This window comes from Urocampus carinirostris, chromosome 20 (genome assembly GCF_059441175.1).
Source record: "Urocampus carinirostris isolate Australia breed hairy pipefish chromosome 20, RoL_Ucar_1.0, whole genome shotgun sequence".
Lineage (NCBI taxonomy): Eukaryota > Metazoa > Chordata > Actinopteri > Syngnathiformes > Syngnathidae > Urocampus > Urocampus carinirostris.
In genome coordinates this window covers 11,931,148-11,953,827 of record NC_142368.1, presented here as the reverse complement: position 1 = coordinate 11,953,827, position 22,680 = coordinate 11,931,148, and the positions used below count along the sequence as shown (strand labels likewise).

Here is a 22,680-nt window from a genome sequence, read left to right as displayed (position 1 = left end):
CATACTAATGAAGTGTTTTGATGTTTTGGTTTTTTATAACTATGTGGTAGCAATCATTGGTATCTTGGATTAATACAGTTTTCCTGGCCAAATTACAGCCTTTTTCAAGCACTTCCAAGGCAGATTTTTTCCAGTACCTTCAAAGGAAGACATTTTTGATTTTTTAAATTTGTTAAAATAGAACTTTAAATATATTTTTTTTAATTTTATCATTTATTTAAAGCAGTGAAGAGTTATTCATTTTAAATTGTATTTTACATTTTCAGGGCTTTTGTGTTATTATCCGACTTTAAATCTGTTCACTGTGTAAAAAGCTACAATTCTTTTCTGTTTTACAAATTTGATTTGTATTTCATGTGTTTTTCAGAGATTCCCTGCAAAACACACTGCATAATAATAATAAGGTGCATTATGTTTTGTTGTTATTGCTAATATACCATTTTTAAAAAAAATTGACGACCCGGTTTTCTAAATAGAGCTGTCCTCTTGGGTGTGACCAGTAGGGAGGCCGTGACGCTTCGCATAACACCATAATGAAGTGTGTCTGCGTCATTTATTGCTTAAATAAATTCAGATTGCCAAGAAACTTGGCAATGGCAACAATTTCAAACATTTTCAAGCACTTCACCTTAAATTTGAGCATTTTCCTGACCTTGAAAACACAGTATTAAAATTCAAAAAAATTTCAAGGATTTCAAGCACCCGTAAAAATCCTGTAATTTTAATAATGACGACAAATTCCAACCAGCATAACAAATTTATGCTACATCACTTTCACTTTTAAATGAATGTCAAATAACAAAAAGGTGCACTAGGGTTACTCTACATCCTAATGAGATGGCAAATGTAGTCTATTTCAGCACAGGGGCTCCTACGCGTACGAGCTACTCGACTCCCGGATACGAGATGTCTTTCGGACAAAAACCTTGCCTGATGCACATTTCTAGAAACCACCACGACAGACTGCTCACCACCCAGCATCACCTCGTCACAGTTAATGCACACTTTTCCCGCCATAAGACACCTGATCCTGCAATCTTGTGTTTTTTTTAATAGAATTGCAGCACCTTTCTGTGCTTTTTTTTAAACCCTAGCCATGAATATGAAAAAGGAAATGATGAGTTATGTTCTGAATAAAAAAAAAAAAAAAAAAAAAAAAAAGAGGATCAGCTTCCTGATCCAGGCAACCTACAACACACACTACTACTCCAGATTCTTCAATAGCCCACCAGTGCTGGGTCATTGTAATTTTCTAGTGAAATTATTATTATTTGTGGTTGACTGATTCTATGTAACCCTACTACCAATAATAAACCAGTTGATAACAGAGTAACAACATAGAAAAATGTATATCAAACGGGGTGCCCTTTGAACTATAATACCAAAAACAAAGCTCTCAGCTTGAAAAAGATTGGAGACCCATGCTTTAGGTCTTTTTCTATCAAAGGTTATGATTTTTAACATAAATGCAAACCAAATGCTCCCACTAGAGGGCAGTAAAGGATAAAATCTCATTTTAAGCAGGCCCAGACGAGTTTATTTATATAGTCTAATCTCAGCTCAGGAGATAAAGCATTCGTCTTGGGATCAAGAGGTCGCAGATTCGATTCCCAGCTCCTCTGCGTTATATGTCAAAGTGTCCTTGGGCAAGACACTGAATCCCTAATAACCCCGATAAGCAGGTAGTTGTCTTGAATGGCTGACGCGGCTATCGGTGTGTGAATGGGTAAGTGTGAAGCACATTGTAAAGCGCTTTGGGAGGTCTTCAGTGAGTTGATAAGCGCTATAAAAGCAGACCATTTACATTTCATTGCCTGTACACTGCTAAGACTTTCATTTTGTTTTTAATTTATTTCAGACCGATTGTGACAATTAGGGCAAAAATTTAGTTATTGCCGTAGCGACCACTTGAATTTGTATAGCGTGAGGAGTTGGTTCATGTGTAAAACTGCTTCATTCAACTGTTAAAATAAACCATAAAAATATGAAATAACTACACAGCATTATCTCCAGACAGAAGAGCAGCTTCAGCGACAGACTGAAGAGATCTTTTCTTCCTCATGCCATGAGGCTCTTTAACTCCACCCGGCGGAGTAAAGGCCCACATTAAACCACACCCCCTACATTGCACACTACCGTACTTTTATTGCAGTGTGTATTTTATCTAGCACTATTTAAATACTCTATACAAGACGCTACAGTGGGTATTAGCACGTCACATTGGGTATTTGTATATTGTATTCCTTTTGCTTTATTATTGTATTGTTCTCAGCGAAGGGATGCTGCTGGAAATGTGAATTTCCCTGCGGGGATGAATAAAGTATCTATCATTGTTTGAGAATAAATGTATTCGGCTTACAAACGATTCCTTGTCATCCATGATTTAAATATGGAGGATAGGCTACTAAAACCTAATACTGAGAAACTACGGTAAGCTAACCATTTAAATTGACATTCTTTTGCTTATCCAGAGTTTGACATCCCTGATCCGGTAGGTTGCGTTCAATAAATGGCTTTACCTTCTCCAGCTGACTGTGAACATGCTGGACGATCAAATCCAGGGCCACAAAGTTGTCGCCACCTAAGACAAACACAGAGACGGCTCAAACCGCCATCCGTTTTAAACGTCGGCCGGCAAAGCGGAACGGGGCGCACCTCGGGGCACCACGATGTCGGCCAGCTGCACGGTGGGCTCAATGTACTGCTCGAAAGCCGGCTTCACAAACTTGTTGTACTGCTTGATGATGCCGACGATGTCTCGCCCGCGGTGCGAAACGTCCCGCTTTAGCCGGCGTATCAGCCGGATGTCGGAATCCGTGTCCACGAACACCTTCATGTCCAGGAGCTTTGACAAAAATGCAAACAAATTTGTTTATTTCAAACCCAAAAAGATTTTTTTTCCCTCATAAATTTCCGGGTCGTTAGTGCAGTTCCCAAATGAAAATGGTCTGAATATAATAAATACATATAATATAAAATTGAGTAATGCCAACAATGTCCCCAGTGTGTCTACAACAAAAAACGACTAAAAAATTACCAAACTAAAAACCAAATGTAGTCCTTAAAATCAGGGACCTAGTATATTGAAGTGCTTTTAATCTAAAAAGAAAAAAATATATAGAAACACTCCAAAAATGCCACTACAGTAATACTATAAAACAAAATACAGAAATATTACAAAAGAAGTTGAGCTGGAGAGGGATGAGCACCACCAGATTGTACTTGCCCAAGACACACCACAGGACAAGGTGCCCCTACGACGCGTGGTTAAGAGATACAACCACCACAAAAAGACAACTACAGGAATACTACAAAAATATGACAAAGGATACTACAAGATTACTATGGAAATACTTTGACAAGAATAATACAAAATTACTACAAAACTAAATATCACAACAGGGACCTAATATATTACAATTGCTTTTAACCTACAAAGAAAAATATGTATTGAAACACTCCAAAAATGCTACTACAGTAATACTATAAAACAAAATACAGAAATATTACAAAAGAAGTTGCTCTGGAGAGGGATGGGTGCTGCCAGGCTGTACTTGCCCAAGACACACCACAGGAAAAGGTGCCCCTACGACGCGTGGTTAAGAGATCCCACCGCAAAAAGACAACTACGGGAATACTACAAAAACACTACATAGATACTACAACTACTATGAAAATACTTCAAAACCACTGACAAAAATACTACCAAAGTACTACAAAATTAAATATCAAATGTAGTGCTTAAAAACAGGGACCTAATATATTTAATTGATTTGAATCTAAAAACATATATAGAAACACTTCAAAAATGCTACTACGGTAATACTATAAAAAAAAATACAGAAATATTACAAAAGAAGTTGCTCTGGAGAGGGATGGGTGCTGCAAGGCTGTACTTGCCCAAGACACACCACAGGAAAAGGTGCCCCTACGGCCTGTGGTTAAGAGGTACCACCACCACAAAAAGACAACTACAGGAATACTAAAGATACTACTATGGAAATACAAATATATATATTCTGCCAAAGTAAGAATAATACTATTGGTATTTAAGATGAAATTATCTGACATCTGCCCTACTACACAAGTAGACTCATGTTAAGTACTATCTTACATCCATCCATCCATTATCTGCACCGCTTATCCTCAGTAGGGTCGCGGGGGTGCTGGAGCCCATCCCAGCTATCTCCGGGCAGGGGACAGGGGACACCCTGAACTGGTTGCCAGCCAGTCGCAGGGCAGAGACAGACAACTCACCCGCTCATTCACACCTAGGGACAATTTGGACCGGCCAATTAACCTGACATGCATGTTTTTGGAATGTGGGAGGAAACCCACGCAAGCACGGGGAGAACATGCAAACTCCAACCAGGAAGGTTCGATCTCATGACCTCAGAACTGTGACGCACACGCGCTAACCACTGCGCCGCTATAGAAATAAGTTGGCATCTAAAAAAGCAGTTCAAATTCCTGATCGGGCAAGTTTTGATTGATATTCTTAAGAAGAACTAGTTGGGAAGGAACTTAGTTGAATATACCAATTCAAGAAAAAGTAAATGATTGGTGTAATTGACATTTTGATGCAGTGAATTTGTAAAGTAAACAAGCACCAAAGTCAAGAAAAGCTCGTATGGCCTAATACAAACACAAACATTTGATCTTAAGAAAATGTATTAAAATGACATCCTGGTGCGACTTGTCACTGGTTTTTGCATTGCTCAGCATAAAAAATAAATAAATCAATGCACTGACACCGAATTCTGTCAACAATGGGGGATTTTTCGAAAGGTATGGCTCAGCAATCTTATGAAAAAGCAATATTTTGTGATTTACAGAAGGCCGTTTGGGGGCGCTGTCCATCACCCAGCTAAGAAGGTCACAAGTGCTGTAAACCGAAACGTGGGCTGCTGAATAACGCTTTGCTGTTGTGATCCGTTCTCAAAGGGACAATGTGCATTATTGAGCGCCTCCTACTGTTAAATATATTTGAAAAATAGTCAGAAATACATAAGGTATCATATAAACAAGCATTTTTAAATAGTCGGAGGTGTAGAATTTAACATTTACATAGGCTCCCCTAGAGGAGGATGACATGATTGTCGGCCATCTTGCTGCTACAGGAACCCCCCAAAAAACAAAAACCTGTCTATTTTTTCCTCTCTTTCCTTTTTGCCTTTTTTTTTTTTTTTTTTTAGAAAAAAGGCAAAAAGATTCTTTTTGGGGTTTCCTTTATAATATTTTTTCCTTTCTTTTCTCCCTTTAATCTTTTTTTTATCCTTTTTCAACTTTTGTATTTTTTTTTATTATTTTCTCCTTTTTTTCATTTATTTGTTTCTTTATTGTTCATTTTTTCCATTTATCTTGCCTTTTTCTTTTATTTTTATTTCTATTTTTTACTTCTTTTTTTCCCTTCATTCATTTTTACCCCCTTTCTTTATTACCTTTGCTTTTGTTTCTTTTTATGTCTTGTTCACGAAATAAATCAGCATTAACTTTAAATAGCATGAGCCTTTGATATGGGTACCCCAAAAAGCTCGGGGGTGGAGAGGGAGAGGAGCATTTTAGTCCTTTTGAGATTCCCTAGTTTTTATTAACCCTTGCACTTTATTTCGCTCGTTTTCCGTAGCACTACACCAGGGGTGTCAAACTCATTTGAACTCGGGGGCCACACGATAGAACAAAGATTCTGTCGGGGGCCGGACTAGTAGATTAAAGAGAAAGAAAAAGAGAGATAAAGAAATAAGAGAAAGAGGGAGGGACAAGGAGAGAGGGCAGGACAAAGAAAGAAAAAGAGAGAGAGGAAGACAGCGTGAGAAACAAAAGATAAAAAGTCTTGAGAGCGGGGGAAAAGAAAGGGAGAGGAAGAAAGAAATCCCCCCAAAAATAGAAAGACAGAAGGAGAGAAAAGAAAGCGCCAAGGGTATGAAGGGAGAAATAAAAAAGGGAAGTTGGAGCAAAAGAGGTTAAAAGACACAGAGAGTGAAAGACACAGAGAGTGAAAGAGACAGAGTGGGTGAAAAGGAGAGAGAGAGAGAGAGAGAGAGAGAGAGAGAGAGAGAGAGAGAGAGAGAGAGAGAGAGAGAGAGAGAGAGAGAGAGAGAGAGAGAGAGAGAGAGAGAGAGAGAGAGAGAGAGAGAGAGAGAGAGAGAGAGAGAGAGAGAGAGAGAGAGAGAGAGAGAGAGAGAGAGAGAGAGAGAGAGAGAGAGAGAGAAATAAATACAAGTACAATGTCTTTGTGAGAAGCACCTCAAAAATTACCCACCGTCACACTAACACCTTGGGGGCGGCAGTAGCTCAGGAGGTAGAGCGCTCGTCTTGGGATCAAGGGATCCCAGTTCGAATCCCGGCTCGTCCGTGTTACATGTTGAAGTGTCCTTGGGTAAGACACTGAACCCCTAATACCCCCAATAAGCAGGTTAGCGTCTTACAAGGCCGCTATTGGGAAATGTGAAGCACACTGTAAAGCGCTTTGGGAAGTCATTGACTTGAAAAGCGCTATCGAAATTTCAGTTCATTTCGAACATTAAAACGTGTTGGTCTTCTAGCACGGTCAACTCAATATTAGCAAGAGCACCTAATATCAATCACGCCGTGATTAATTAAAACCTTACGCTGATGCTTTTGTACACAGAGCTCAATAAACAAAGTAGTTTAACCCCTCATGATTAGTCTCCGTAATCCGGAATAAACTGCAAAGATTGGATAGATCTCAAGGGACAATGCAAGCGATTCTAATGAAGTGCTCAGCGAACATATAGGCAATCCCTCTTATTAGCATAGCATTCAGTTCCAGTGGCTGCGACCAGTAAACGCAGCGTCCGCTAAACTCAATTCATCACTATCCAGACGCGGGTCGTTATTAACAGCGATGGGGGAGGATTCCCTCGGGAGGCCGCGGGCCTTATCTCCACGCTCCAGCTCACGGAACAAAGACACACTGCTATAAAGAAAGGGGGATTTGAACACGGGAATAACAAACCTTTAGCAGTTCCTTGTTGGCGAAGGCCAAGATTCCCTCAAAGATGACGACGTTAGCCCCATAGATCGTTTTCTGCAATGAAAAACAAGAGGACTCATTGTTTTATCAAACATAAAAAGGTTGGCACAGCCATTGATTAGCTTTAAGATGGATTTGTATTTATTTAAAGGGACCGTGTGTATTATTCAGCACATTTTAGTGGTGAAAAAAACGACAACAATCAAATACAAACGTCTTTGTATGGCACTTTTCAAACTGTTTAATGTACAGTACATGAATTTGTTCATTAGGGGGCCACCAGGCTGTACTTGCCCAAAACACACCAAAGGAAATGATGCCCCTAGAACCCTAGTGGTTAAGGGATCCGACCAACCAACCAAAATAACTCCACAGCAAAGATGTTCCGCTTTTGTGATCTATTAAAAGCTCGTTGTAGGCCAAAGGACTTTGTAGTTTGTAAATTTTTGTGCCTATATTTAAATAAATCGTGGATTAATTTCTATTGTTTGAACTTAAGTGTTTTACTTATTTATGTGTGTTTACGGTAATCCCTCGCTATAACACGGTTGAATAGCCACAGCTCTGCTACTTCAGAGTTTTCACATTGTTCATGGTGTTCTGCTTTCTGATTGGTTATCAGCTTGTTATTTCTTAGTCAAATAATACACGCCGGCAAAGAGGAATATATCAGAGATGTGGAAATGCTTAAATTCCGATGTGAATTTAGATTTCACTCAATTTTTCCAAAAATATTTCCATAATTATATACACATAGTGATCCCAAGAGCCAAAAAGAAATCCGCAGGTTCGAAAGCGTTCTCCGATCAGGCCCCCTTTCAGCGGAATGCTTTTCCTCCTGAAATTTGATCTGCAACCACAGTGGAAAAGTTTAAATCTAAGCTTAAACACACTACTATTCTATAGCATATGAATAACCTATATTTTATGTTGACAATATATGTGTATTATTTGCCTTGATGTAGGTTTTAGATCATGGGATGGTGTCAAGATAGTCTATGGTTTGCAATAATCTGTGGTCTGTGCAGCCCTTTGAGACTCTTTGTGTTTAAGGGCTATACAAATAAACTTCACTTGACATATATATTTTCTTTAACAATGACACCGCACAACAACAACAACAAAAAACACGGCGACCAGATGCTAAAGGTCCTGTATCTGAGTCAAATCAGGAAGCTTCTCCTGCTACTGGTAACCATGGAAACCAGTACCGGTTTATGTGGAGGTGGGCAGACCCGTATCCCAAAAACTGACCTGGAGAGGGCTGTGGGCCACCAGGCTGTAATTGCCCAAGACACATCATGGGAAGTGGTGCCCCGGCCACTCTGGCTTTAAAGGGACGCATGAACCGTGACTTATTATTCTCATTCCCCGTAAGAGCAAAAAATAAGAAAAATTGTGAGGTGTGGTAACTTTAGGCCTTTGTAGTCTCTTCTTGTATATTTAAAAACTGGTTTTTGATCGCAGGACACAATGCAGCGACATTTAGTGGTAAAAAAATACACACTGTCCCTTTAAGATCAAATAATTGATAACAACACAACTGACAGATTTGTTTCTGGTGGGACCCTGGGAAAAAAATCCTCACCACAATATATTAAAAGGGCAGTATTCTCGTTTGCCCGCGTCCCTGCGTCCTAGATGTATTATTTTTCAAATCAACGTGTGTCCCCGGGACGCAACTTTTTTGACACAAAATTGTCATTATCATTTTTTAACAAAGATTTACCGCACTCCAAACTTTTCGTCAGGCAGATCCGCCATTGTTGTTTTGGTCTTGCGGTTCGAATTTTCATCTGCACGCCGATCTCCAGTTCGAGTTGTGTAGTGAAAGTCTGTTTCTTTTTAGAGAACCGGCTTTTTTGGCTCAACTCATTAAAGAGAGCCGGCTCTCAAATGGCTCACTTGCTTTGATGCATTATATTACGAATGATTATGTTGTATAAAGAAATTAAGAAAAAAAGGAAATATAAAAGGAGAACATTAAAAAGAGACAGGTTTCTGGTGATCCCTTTTAATCAGTATATTACCAACAATAATTGAATGCAGAAAATGAATTCATCATTTGAATAAGAAAATGTATTATTCTACTTAATTCTATTTGCATGTGTTTTTTTCCTTCTACAGTGAGGGTCCAAGCGACTTCATTTTTGAACCTTTTTTATAATAAACCTCATTCATGTCGAGCAACTCAGTGTCTCACAACAAAAATTAACAATATATATGATATAAGGAAACATATGTACAACATAACATTTTAAAATACATAAATAAACATGTTTGAAAAAAAAAGATTTTTTTTGTATTTTGTAAGGGAAAATACGACAGTTTGTAAGGGCATAGAGCACACTAAATTGTGGGGACCCATAGATCTCTGCTGGGACCCATAGATTTTTGAGCATGCGAGTCCCCGGGACCCATCACTTTTCAGAGCTAAAATGAACACTGAAAGGGGGAAAATATTTGTACTCCTAAATCCAACATGACCACAAGACAAAGCGCCTACTGTTACTTGAATGAGAAAAATAGAGCGCCCCGTCGTCCGTGGTAAGCTTCTCGATCAGTGTCGCGTGGACGTCATTAAAGCGGACCGACGACACAGAGAGAGAGAGAGCGCAGAGAGAAAGCGGCCATGGCGAGAATTGTAAAGAAACTCATGAGTGTTTATCGACCGCTTCGGTTTTGGAGTGTGTGTTTGCGTGTGCGTGCTTTCTCCTCACACTTGATTTAGTGCATACTCAACATGTTCAAGTGCGACCGCCCAAAACCATTCGGAACTTCATGAAGGACCGCAGAATGAGGAGAAGAAGCGGGCACCCTTGGAGCAGAGGGTGTGAAATGGGAGGGTGATAGAGGTTGTTTCAGGCTGTTAATTACCAGCAGCCGGAGCAAAGCTCCTGTTAAAGGATTTGTGAGTGTGGACAGGCCATTTCCCATAAGGCTTTGTGCCTTTCAGCCATGAAATTACATCGCCGGGATATAGAGAACAGTTGTCGCTGCAGGATTGATTCCAAATGCGAGCGTGAGAGGTTTTGGGGCGAACACTGTGATAATTAGCGCATTAGCAAAAAGTTAACGCATTATCCAAAAGGAGTCCCGTTGGTGGGCTCTTACTTGTGAATATGAAGTCTGTAACACAATGGAAAGCAATGATAATATTTACTATGGTTCAAGCTCCTGTTTAATGAAAACATTGTCTCACAACAGTTGGTGAAAATAACTAACCGCAATTTGTTCCCAAAATAATATCTTTTAGGTCAAGATTGAAACGATCCACAACTTGGGGGAATTTCACTCCCGGGTTGTTTTGGACCAACAACCTCCACCGACTAGGTCCATTTTGAACAAATTCCAATGTTGCCTTGTTTAGTAGAAAAAAAAAAAAAATACTAAAATCATATTTTCTTAAACCATCACTCTTAAAATTGTGTTTCCCCCCAAACAACCCCCTACGACTGAAAAGTAGTAGAGACGCTGCCCTACTTCTAAACAAGATCGATCGTAAGTTGAATTTGTTTGTAAGTTGCTTCAGCGCAATATTTTGTATGTTTATGGTTTATATACGTATGTTTAAGGCTTGTATAAGTAACCCATATTGTTTTGTACTAAAAAATAAACATTTCATAAAATAATATGCCCTATAAAGACGAATAAAGTTGAGTTTAACTTACTTTTGGAAGATGTGCTTCAAAAGGTCCTCCTCTGAGGTAAAAAGTGGCCAAAAAAAAAGCGATCCTACCATTTCCTCAACCGCATCAACCTTCCTTATTCCACTGTTGTTTCAAAAGAAACGGCTTGCCTCTTCTTTACACTTTACACCACCAAGACACTTACGAACAAATTCAACTTACGAACGATCGTACGGATCACGTTCGTAAGGAGGGCAGTGTCTGTACCGAAATACAAATAACACAGAGCTTATGTAGTGTACAAAAATGATTCGGCATGGACGAACAATACATAACGAAATACTACAAAAATGAAAAATATTCGGCCAAACGGATAATGTTATTTGGAGAAAAAAATGTTTCTGATACGGCAAAGCACAAAATGTTGACTAATATTTTTTTTAAAAAGGCAAATAACATGCTCGAATCTTTTACAAATATTTGTGAAAAAATGGCCTGTCTTTTACAATCTAATAACTGAATACTCATATACATCAGTGTTCACATTTGCCCGCGTCCCTGCGTCCTAGACGCATCATTTTTGCTGGGGACGTATCGTCTCAAATCAACGTGCGTCCCCGGGACGCAACCTTTTACCCGAATATTTTTTTTAACAAATATTTACTGCACTCCAAACCTTTTGTCAGGCATCTCCACCATTGTTGTTTGGGTCTCGCGGTTCGAATTTTCGTCTGTACGCCGATCTCTAGTTGTGTAGTGAAAGGAAGTCAGTCTTTTTTTAGAGAACCGGCTTTTTTGGCTCAACTCATTAAAAAGAGCCGGCTCTCAAATGGCTCACTTGCTTTAATGATTGATATTACGAATTATGTTGAATAAAGAAAAAAAGGAAGAATAAAAGGAGAAAATAAAAAAAGGACAGGTTTGTGGTTATTCCTTTAATCGGTATATTACCATCAATAATTTGACGCAGAAAATGAATTCATAATTTGATGATTAAAACTGAATGAATATATAGATTTATATTATATACTTGTCGCCGATTAACGATTTCAACCTCGATAACACAAAATTTGGGGGACCCATAGATCTCTGTTGAGACCCATAGATTTTGAGCATGCGAGTCTCCGGGAGCCATCACTTTTCACCGGTCAAATGAACACTGATACATACCCATTCTTTCCGTCTGCAGTGAACCGTGAAGTCGTAGACGGGGACTTTGATGCTTTTTCCTTTCTTTAGCTTCCGCAGAACGTTGACAAGTAGCTCGAAGTCAAAGGCGTCGGGGTGGTCAAAATTGTACTCGCTTTTTGCTGCTAGCTCCTGCTCTTCTTTATTCAGCACCTTATAAGACAAACAAATAGCTTACGGTTACTCAAGTATCTTGTCACATTAAGTAGACTACTTTGAAATCTCTCTACACATACTTCTCTTTTCCTACCTTGTAGAAGGAGTCCATGGAGAGCAGAACCACCCAAGGAACATCCAGCGCCTCGATGATCTTGTTGGCTACTGTTGTTTTCCCAGAAGCACTTCCTCCGCACAGACCTAGGAAAAGAACCGCATTGACCTGGAAACTCACAAACTGACGAGGTGTCTTTGCATAGAAGAAACTCACATGGTCTTATAGCAGGGGTGGGCAAACTACGGCCTGCGGGCCACGTGCGGCCCAGCAAACTCGTCAAAATATCACAACAATAGGACTACCAATAAAAACACGTTTTTCGTGACAACTTTGTCCCCATTGTCGCTTTGTGTGTCTATAGAAATACTACAAAAATATTACAAAATGCTACAAAACTAAATATCAAGTTGTGTGCTTAAAAACAGGGACCCAGTATTTCCCATAGAATTTTGTGAGACCCCGGTTGGCGGAGAATCTAGGGGAGGCGGTGGGTCTGCCCATTTGAAATCATCAAAAAACACAAAAATATGGGGAAAACGTTTAAGTTTACAGGTATGTTATGGTAAAGCGCAACCCTCTTCAGATTTTTTGTTGTTTTAACTGATATACCACCAATAATAATGTATTTAGCATGAAATGAATGAATAAATGAATAAATAAAAATGTATTATTATATTACATTATACTATCCTCTAAACTGAACTTCTACCTATACATCTCAAAGGGATACCCAAATTCTAATAATCCCTAAAAAAACACACTACACAACAAAATAAAAATTAGAAAGATTAACTCTTCAGTGTTATAAAAAACCTTTAAATACAAGAACTTTTAAATGGTAAATGGTCTGCATTCAAGTTTGAGACCCTGACGGGGCCCAAAGAGACCCCGGCGACCTGCCGCAGTTTTTATATGGCATGGGAAACACTGTACAGAACATTCTCTTGCTTCCATTCTGAAAAGAAAAAAAACACTATAGAAATACTACAAAATACTACTATTCAAACGTTACAATACAAAATGTTATTACAGAAATAGTACCCCGGAAAATACTACTATAAGATTAAAAAAATAATAAACAATAAAACTACTATGTAAATATTACAAAACATTCAACAGAAGTGATATTAGAATTAAAAATACTGAGACAGAAATACTCCAAAAATAGCACTACGGAAATACTAGAATATAAAAACAATACTAGAAAAACATCACTACAGAAATAGTACAAAAATACTATTACAGAAGTATTAAAACAGAAATACTGCAAAAATACTCTTGAAAGATTACAAATATACAACACAAACTTTACTATGGAAAATACTACACATATGCTAAAAAAATACAATAATTGAAATTCTACAAGACTAAATATCAGTGCTTAAAACAGGGCCCTAATATATTATCATGCTTGAGTTGTGATCGTTTTAAAACAAAATTGATGAAACGAATCCATTCAAAATGGAAAAAACATGTAAATGTTTGCACATATTTGTATTCAGAATCGAAAAACTTAGATAGCATTCAGGGATAAGCCCCTTGGCCACATTTTTAAACACAATGTGCCCCCCTCAACTCTAAATAGTTGCCAACCCCTGGCTTAAATGGAAAGTGATAGCGTCACGACTAAACAGAATCAATACAAGTATGTTGTGCAATAAGTCAAATTAATATGTTGAATTTGTCTTCTTTTAATCAAATTCTTATCTTCGCACTATTTGTTTCTTCATTTTCCTCATGTTGAGGTTTTTTTTAGTTTTCCTTGCCCTCATGTAGGTATTAGATCAGGGGATGGTGTAATAGTCTGTAGTTTGCAATAATCTGGTCTGTGCAGCCCTTTGAGACTCCTTGAGATTAAAGGCATCATAAATAAACATGACTTGACCATTGATTCTCCCACAATCTCACACAGTCCAGACTTAAAATTCACCTGTCTTACTTCACACATTCCTAAATATTTTTTGTATTCATACAATTGAATTTGATTTCAGAGAATTTATTCTGGTTTATACATTTTTTTCGATTGTTATGCTGTTCTACAGTGACCCCACGTTTCCTAGGAGATTCAAATAAACCCTATAATTATTAGGGATGCGCCAAAACTGAAAAGCAAAAATAGTCACCAACTACCACAATTGGCGCATTCAAGCTAGATACTAAGCAAGCTATAAGAGGCTTATTTGAGTGAAAGGTTTCCATTAAAATAATTTAAAATCAGTTATTCTTGTGTAACATTTTTTTGCAGATGATGTATCCTTTTACATGTATTCAATGAATTTGCTTGGGGTTGATATTTCTAATCGTAACCTACTAGACTGGCTCACGAAATTGGGTGTATATTTTTGGAAAACTGCTAAACTGACTGTTAAGAATATTTCACTTATTTTTTTTTAACAATGCCCATAATAATACTGTAATTTCAACTTTGGCCGCTAGAACAGTAGCCGGCTGTGGGCGGTGTAACTCGCAGATGCACGTACTAAAAAGTTTCCAGCAGCTGGGAAATGAACCGTGAAAGTGTGTAGTGCTTAAACATATGGACACAGCTTGGAGGGGGGGGAGAGACTATACAAGGAGGAACAGGAAAAAAATAAGACACATTATTACTTAATTTAAAGGTCTTTTCGATTGGGTTGGCAACCCAAAATGTTGAAAGAGCCATATTGGACCAAAACCAAATAAATAAATTATGTTTGGAGCAACAAAAAAAATTATATATAAAGCTAAAAACTTTGACAATTTATTGTTTAATATCTCGTGCATCCATTCAATACGGTTGATGTAACATGTAAAGAGGCGAGCCATTTCTTTTGAAACAAAAGTGAAATAAGAAAGCTTAATGAGGTTGAGAAAATGGCCGGAATGCTTTTATTCGGCCACTCTACCACGGAGGAGACCTCTTGAAGCCCGTCTTCCAAAAGTAAGTTAATCTTAACTTTATTTATCTTTATAGAGCATATTATTTTATGAAATGTTTATATTTTTAGTACAAAACAATACCGGTTCTTATACAAGCCTTAAACATACAAAATATAGCACTGAATCAACTCACGGACAAATTTAACTTACGAATGATCTCGTTCTTAAGTAAGGCAGCGTCTGTCTATATTTATTGGAAAACATTAATTAAGAAAGTTTTTGTCAGGTTTGTCCTCCGGTAGAAATGATCACTTTTTATGATCAAACATTTTTGAAAAAGCGCCAGAGAACCACTAGGGCAGTGTTATCGTTTGCCCGCATCTCCGCCGCATCATTTTTGCTGGGGACGCATAGTCTCAAGTCAACGTGCGTCCCCAGGACGCAACCTTTTTGCCACAAAATTGTCATTATTACCCGATTACTTTTTTTTCTTTTTTTTTTTTCCTCCCACATTCCAAAGACATGCAGTTCAGGTGGATTGGCCGGTCCAAATTGTCCCTAGGTGTGAATGGGCGAGCGAGTTGTCTGTCCCTGTGTTCCCTGCGATTGGCTGGCAATCAGTTCAGGGTGTCCCCTGCCCACTGCCCGAGGATTGCTGGGATGGGCTCCAGCACCCCCGGGACCCTACTGAGGATAAGCGGTGCAGCTAATGAGACGAGATTATATATTTGTCGCCGATTTACGATTTCAACCTCGATAACACTACATTTAAAAATCTACTATACACAAAGTTTTGATGACAACATCATTTCTCACCTATGACAAATGCCTCCTTAAAGGTGGTCCCGGTGACATTGTACCAGGGGGGCCTTCCAGCTGTGTAGATTGTTCTCTTGCTGGTCCTCAGGAAGGGTGGCTCCGTTTTACACTGGCTCGTGGTGCGTTTTTGGGGCGATAACGATGGCGTCAGAGGGCAGCAGTGGGGGATGGAGCGATCCAGAGATTTCCAGACATTATAGCTGGGATTAGAAAAAAAAAAGACAGATTAATATTCGACTAGCAATAAAATTTCTGTTATCTGATGCTCGCTGCCATCAGATATGCCAGATGTGCTCATAACAACCCTGAACTGCTCCTTACAGGCATTTCGATAAATGGGGCAACTTCAGGTTCCACAAAGTTTTCATCTCCATTAAAAAAAAGAAATATCAGTTTGTTTTTGCTCAAACTCAGTTTAATGGAATGAGTCAATAACAATCGAGTAATGATGATGGAAAACTTTATGGGACCTGCTGCCACTGTTCCTGTGGAGGCAGGTCAGAAAATCCGCTCACTCGAGGATCTCTCCGTACCGAAAAACCTCCACAGTGGTTTTGCTGTCGGTGCGTTTGAGGGGGAGGGCGGTAAGATGGGGTGCCGACCCTCCCCAGGAATACGCAACGATGCCCGGGAGGCAGCTGAAATGCAGGGCTGCAAGTCGCATGAGTAAGGCTTTCATCACATGGCAAAAATTACAAGAAATTGTCTAGTCTTATTCCTTTTACAGAAATGTTTTTACCCATATTTCCGACAGAAACATGTATTATTTCCCAAATGCAGATGTTGTCACACAGTGATACCCTAAAGGCATACAAAGGGGGGCTATAACATTTTTATATCCACAGCACTTACTTCCCTTTCACTGCAAAAACATTCTTAAATCAAATCAATTTGATTAGTATTGCCAGTTTTATACAATAAAATGTAACTCGAAGGGCTGATGATTCCTCAGCATCGTGGGGGTGCTCCTGTTGCATTTACCCCTTTGGCTCTTTTTAAGTTGCAAGTCTTAAATTTACTAAATTTTCTATTATTTTTTTGGACAGGGGGTGGGGGGATAAAATTAATGCATAGAATTATCTAAATTGTCTGATAAGGCAGATGCCATATAATTGTACTTATTTTAGGGATTAATTAAGATGATATTTCTGTCAAAATAAATGAAACATGAATTCAACTCATCATTTCCAAAATTATTGTATGGAATTATGAGAATAATATCGAGAATATAAACATAATAATAAACACAATCTGCCATATCTGAGCATGACTCTGAAGTTCAAATTCAGTAAAATAAAAGTACTTAAGATGAGAGTTGTGTTATATTTTGGTACCATACAATAATCCTTGGTGAGGCACTAGTTAAAAGGCAGCAGACAGAAAAATGATACAGAGAGTAATCAACACAGCCCAAAAGACAATGGGTGCTCTCTACCCGTCCTTGGGGACATTGCCGTCTTACGGTATCGCATGATTATACTGTAAAGGGATTTTATCACCCCAGCCACCACCTCTTTGACCTGCTGTCCACTGATAGGCGCTACAGGGCCCCTAAAACAAGGATGAACTGGCTCAGAGACAGTTTCTCAGGCCCATAACCAATCAAAACAAGCGTGCAAGACAATGAAAAATATGTATCTTGCCAATTGCATAGAAAAGTGGGTATTCATATCTGAGTAATCGACTTATTTTAAAGTTTTCTTGCTGCAAAACGCTATTGCACTGTTATTAATCAACTTTAAACGTTAATGTCAAATATGCTATATGCACAACATACGGCACAGATGAAATTACTTCTTCACCGAGTGCAAAAATGTCAGGTCATGTTTATCAGTGACGCCCTTAATTACAAGGAGTCTCAAAGGGCTGTACAAACTACAGACTATTGCAAACTACAAACTATTATGACACCATCCCCTGATCTAAAACCTTCATGAGGGCAAGGAATAACTTAAAAACCTCAGTCAAGTCGAGTCATGTTTATTTGTCTAGCTCTTAATCACAAGGAGTCTCAAAGGGCTGCACAGACCACAGATTATTGCAAACCACAGACTATTATTACACCATTCCCTGATCTAAAACCCACATGAGGGAAAGGAAAAACCTCAGTCGAGTCAAGTCATATTTAATTATTTAGCCCTTTATCACAAGGGGTCTCAAAGGGCTGCACAGACCACAGACTATTGCAAACTACAGACTATCATTACACCATCCCCTGGTCTAAAACCTGCATGAGGACAAGGAAAACCCCAAAAACCTCAGTCGAATAATGTTTATTTGTATAACCTTTAATTGCAAGGAGTCTCAAAGGACTGCACAGATAACAGACTATTGCAAACTACAGACCATTATTACGCCATCCCCTGATCTAAAACCTGCATGAGGGCAAGGAAGAACACAAAAACCTCAGTCAAGTCAAGTTTATTTGTGACGCCCTTAATCACAAGGAGTCTCAAAAGACTACATATTATTGCAAACGACAGACTATTATTACACCATCCCCTGAACTAAAACCTACATGAGGGCAAGGAAAAACTCAAAAACCTCAACATGAAGAAAATGGAGAATCCTTGAGAAAGGACTGCACATGAGGTAATCCCCCTTCCAACAAAGAATGTGCAAAGGACAGCTAAATAGATTAGTTTTGCATTATTGTACTATTAATGATGATGTTTAGTTTGTTAATGCCTTGCAACACCCATTGTAGCCTGGTCATTCTGGAATGACCTCATGTGCTGCCCCTTCTCATGGTTTCTTAATTTTCTCATGCTGAAGTTTGAGACTTCTTGTGACAAAGGGCTAGACAAATAAAAATGACTTGATTATTATTACAACTAAGGCCAGTCTCCAAGTACTATCTTATAAATATTTTTGCCTATTGATCCTATTCAAGTCAAGTCATGTTTATTTGTGACACCCTTAATCACAAGGAGTCTCAAAGGGCTGCACAGACCACAGATTCTTGCAAACTACAGACTAATCATTACATCATCCCCTGATCTGAAACCTACATGAGGGCAAGGGAAAACTCAAAAACCTCAACATGAGAAAAATGAACAAACCTAGGGAAGAGACTGCACATGAGGTTAATCCCCCTTCCAGGATGACCAGGCTGTAATGGATAAAATTAAAAGAAATGCCATCGCCACGGATCCCAGTACAGGAACCTCCGAGACTAAGAGTTTTTACCAGAGCTGTCAAGTCCTTGATGATTTCATTATATCTTGTTTTAAACTGCCTTATTAAAATTTATTTTGTAAACAACGTACACCAAGACATTCCTTGCATCTTTTTTTGTCCCTCTTTTAAATCTTTATTACTAGAATGGGTTTATCCTGGAGTGCCATGTATAGTCTCGTTGCAAACAATATTCACCAGCAGGGTTGGGTAGGGTTACTTTAACTGGATTACTTACAATTACTTTTGAATTACTACAATACCAAATATGCTAATAAAAGACAAAAGAAACTAAATATGAATAAAATGACTACATTTTGTGCAGGCTTGGGGAGTAACGGAATACACGGAACGGCAAAAATGATGTTGGCAAGCTGTTTGAATTGATTTTCATTTTGTTTCTGTCGCATTTTATGTTCGTTTTACTCAAAGAGATCAAAGCCAGGAGAGAAAGCTTACCACGTGTTGTGAGTCATCATTTGATTCATATTTAGTTTCTTTTGTCTTTTATTAGCATATTTGGTATTGGAGTCATCCAAAAGTAATTGAAAGTAATCCAGTTAAAGTAACCCTACCCAACCCTGTTCACCACATTATCGATAACAATAGAAATAATTCGAATTCTAATACCTGGTTGAGAAATTATTTTACTGGGGATAAATGGGATACATACATGACAAAAACCCAACGTAAATTGTAATAGATATAAAGGAAACATTCCGAAAATATATATATATATTGAGGGGGAAAACCGCAAATGGTGGAATGCCAAGGAAACAAACCGAAGTATCGTGGGTCCGCTGTTAAACCCATAAGCAAAATTAATTAGGATAAAATACTATTTATTTTGTAGTTCCATTCATTTGAATGTATTTCTACTTATTTTCCTTTTAAAAATGTATGTGAAGTAAACACTCACAGTAAGTTTTCAAAACACGCCATTCCTTTTATCCGAGTGATATTATGGGCTGTTAGCAAAGTACAGCAGCTAGCATGTGGGTTAGCCGGCACACGCCTAGCCTTCTCTTCTACGCCATTGTTCTACACGTGCTACAACAACCACTTGACTAACATGTCGCCTGTACCTTTCAGGGCTGGACGTGTTTGTTTCGGAGCGCTCCAGGCCCCCGGAGGGAGGACTAGGCTTGTCGGGTTCTGGAACGCTCGACGCGGGGTTCATTTTTGCCACAAACCGCCTGGAACCCAAACATTGATGACGTCATGATGTACTTCCGGCAGTGGCAATGCACTTAAAGGGACACCCAAATTCTAAAGCAGGGGTGTCAAAGTCATTTGAACTCGGGGGCCACACGATAGAACAAACATTCTGTCGGGGGCCGGACTAGTAGATTAAAGAGAAAGGAAAAGAGATAAAGAAATAAGAGAAAGAGGGAGGGACAAAGAAAGAGAGTGAGGGAGAGAGCGTGAGAAACAAAAGAGACAAACAGAGAAGTCGTGAGAGAGGGGAAAAGAAAGGGAGAGGAAGAAAGAAATGCAAAGAGAAATAGAAAGACAGGAGAGAAAAGAGAAAAGAAAGCGCGAAGGGTAGGAAGAGAGAAAGAGAAAAGAGGGAAAAGGAAAAAATGAAGTTAGAGCAAAAGAAGTTAAAAAGACACAGAGTGAGAAAGAGCAACAAAGGAAGAGAAAAAGAGAGACATAGAAAGTGACAGAGACAGAGAGTGGGAGAAAAGGTGAGAGAGAGAGAGAGAGAGAGAGAGAAAGAAAGAGAGAGAGAGAGAGAGAGAGAGAGAGAGAGAGAGAAAGAAAAGGGTGGAAAAGAAAGAGAGAGAGGGTGAAAAAGAAAGGGAGAGAGATGGGGGGGTGGAAAAGAAAGAACGAGATAGAGAGAGGATGGGAAAGAAAGAAAGAGAGAGCGAGAGGGTGGAGAAGAAAGAAAGAGAGAAAGTGAGAGAGAGAAAAGGAGTGGAAAAGAAAGAAAGAGAGAGAGAGAGAGAAAAAGGGTGGAAAAGAAAGAGAGAGAGAGAGAGAAAAGGGGTGGAAAAGAAAGAGAGAGAGAGAGAAAAGGGGTGGAAAAGAAAGAAAGAGGGAGAGTGAGAGAGAAAAAGAGAGAGAGAGAAACGGGGTGGAAAAGAAAAAAGAGAGAGAGAGAAAAAAGGGGTGGAAAAGAAAGAGAGAGAGATAAAAGGGGTGGAAAAGAAAGAAAGAGAGAGGGAGAGTGAGAGAGAGGGAGAAACGGGGTCAAAAAGAAAGAAAAAAAGACCAAGTAAGACTCTGGATCTTTCACAAAGAAAATCAAAAAGTAAATAATAACACTATTTATCAATCTAAAAAGTAACCAAATACTACTCTCTATGCGATTCACCTGTGCCCACTCATTTGGCGCCAACCGCCCCGGGTTCTGATTAGCTCCCTGTCCCTACTTAAACCCAGTCCTGTCAATTCCCTGTTGTCAGTCCGTCTGCGAACCTCTATGTATACAAGGCGAGCGTTTTTCGACCCTGACTCCCACCTGTCCCGATTTTGCTCCCGTTTGTCTCCGGCTACGACCTGTTTTGATCCCGACCACGTCTGCTCTCCCGTCCCGGTTACCGACCCGTTTTTCCGTCCCTGACACAGCCATCGCCCGCTACGGAAGATCCACTTCCGAGTTCGGATCATAATCCGAGTATGAGAGCGACTTGCTTCCCGCGTCCAGCGAACACCGGATCATGGGCGCAGCCCTTCCTCTTTCCTTCAATAGAACTTGTGGTAAACGTTACGCAATTGGGTCCCGTTTCCGTTCTGGTCCTGACAAGATGTCGAGGCACTGGACGCCAGTCGAATAGATAACATACGAAGAGGCAGTCAATTTGATCACACTATTTTTAGTCGTTGTGCCTTTCACAGGTTACAATGCCGATGAAATTGTCTCTTGCAATGTTAGAAAACAACAGAACTTTGTCACGAAGCGGGTCGGGAAGCAGGAAGTCGGAACTCATTTGCGTGGACGATCTGTCCCTTTAATTGAGAAAGAAAAGTTGTCCAACACACAAACGGACCAAAAACAAAACAAAGCAGGCATGAACAGGTTTTCAACAAGGGTAAACAACGATCTGGCAAAGGGCAGTTCAGTACCCATAGGAGTAATCAGAAAATGCAGGTCAGACGGTGTCAAGGGGCGGGGCCAGCTGGGCACCATGACAACCGTGCAGGACATGACAAACTTATTGTCATTGTAACATGTGAAATTCACAAAGAAATCAGCATTCGTCTCTGGTACCGTGACTAACGAAAGGGTGGTCATGAGATAAATCTCAATATTTTTTCATGTCATACATGGTGGTACAGTGGTAAGAGATCAGTCCTCACACTGTTGTGACAGGGTTTGAATCCTGTACGCAGTTGTGCACCCAGATTTGAGTGCATTTATAGATAAATAATAATATTAGTGTTCATTTATGACCCATAGGATGTTGTCTGACCAATGGAATAGATCATCCATAACAGTGTTTCTCGACTCTTTTGAAAACGAGTCACCGTTTTTTTTTCTTAAAAAAAAAAACCTCCAGGTATGTTGTCCATCAAAAATATTTAAAAATGAATTCCGTGGCATCAGTTTCACGTTGTTTTATCCATCTTACATGTAACTGTCATGTTGCCTAAAGTGTTTATTATTTGATATGCATATATATCTATATATCTGGAGATAGATAGATGGATAGATCGATCTGATAGATCGATAGATAGATGTATAGATGCATAGATCGATAGATAGATGTATAGATAGATAGATAGAGGAAAAAATAGATAGATAAATAGATAGATTGAGAGAGAGAGAGAGATAAATAGATAGATAC

General features: G+C 39.1%; 1 protein-coding gene across 1 annotated transcript in view; it reads right to left on the bottom strand.

Moving 5' to 3' along the window:
- LOC148346246 (uridine-cytidine kinase-like 1) overlaps positions 1-20,118 on the bottom strand; it is a 29,785-nt gene extending 9,667 nt beyond the window's left edge. Inside the window, exons 1-7 of the mRNA XM_088325711.1 lie at positions 19,969-20,118; positions 15,704-15,906; positions 12,065-12,171; positions 11,797-11,967; positions 6,980-7,051; positions 2,656-2,845; positions 2,520-2,581 (exon numbers count right to left, since the gene is read on the bottom strand). Of these exons, the coding sequence (XP_088181837.1) occupies positions 2,520-2,581; positions 2,656-2,845; positions 6,980-7,051; positions 11,797-11,967; positions 12,065-12,171; positions 15,704-15,906; positions 19,969-20,063 (900 nt within the window). The 5' untranslated portion in view covers positions 20,064-20,118. The remainder of the gene's footprint in view (positions 1-2,519; positions 2,582-2,655; positions 2,846-6,979; positions 7,052-11,796; positions 11,968-12,064; positions 12,172-15,703; positions 15,907-19,968) is intronic.
- Positions 20,119-22,680: the final 2,562 nt, after the last annotated feature.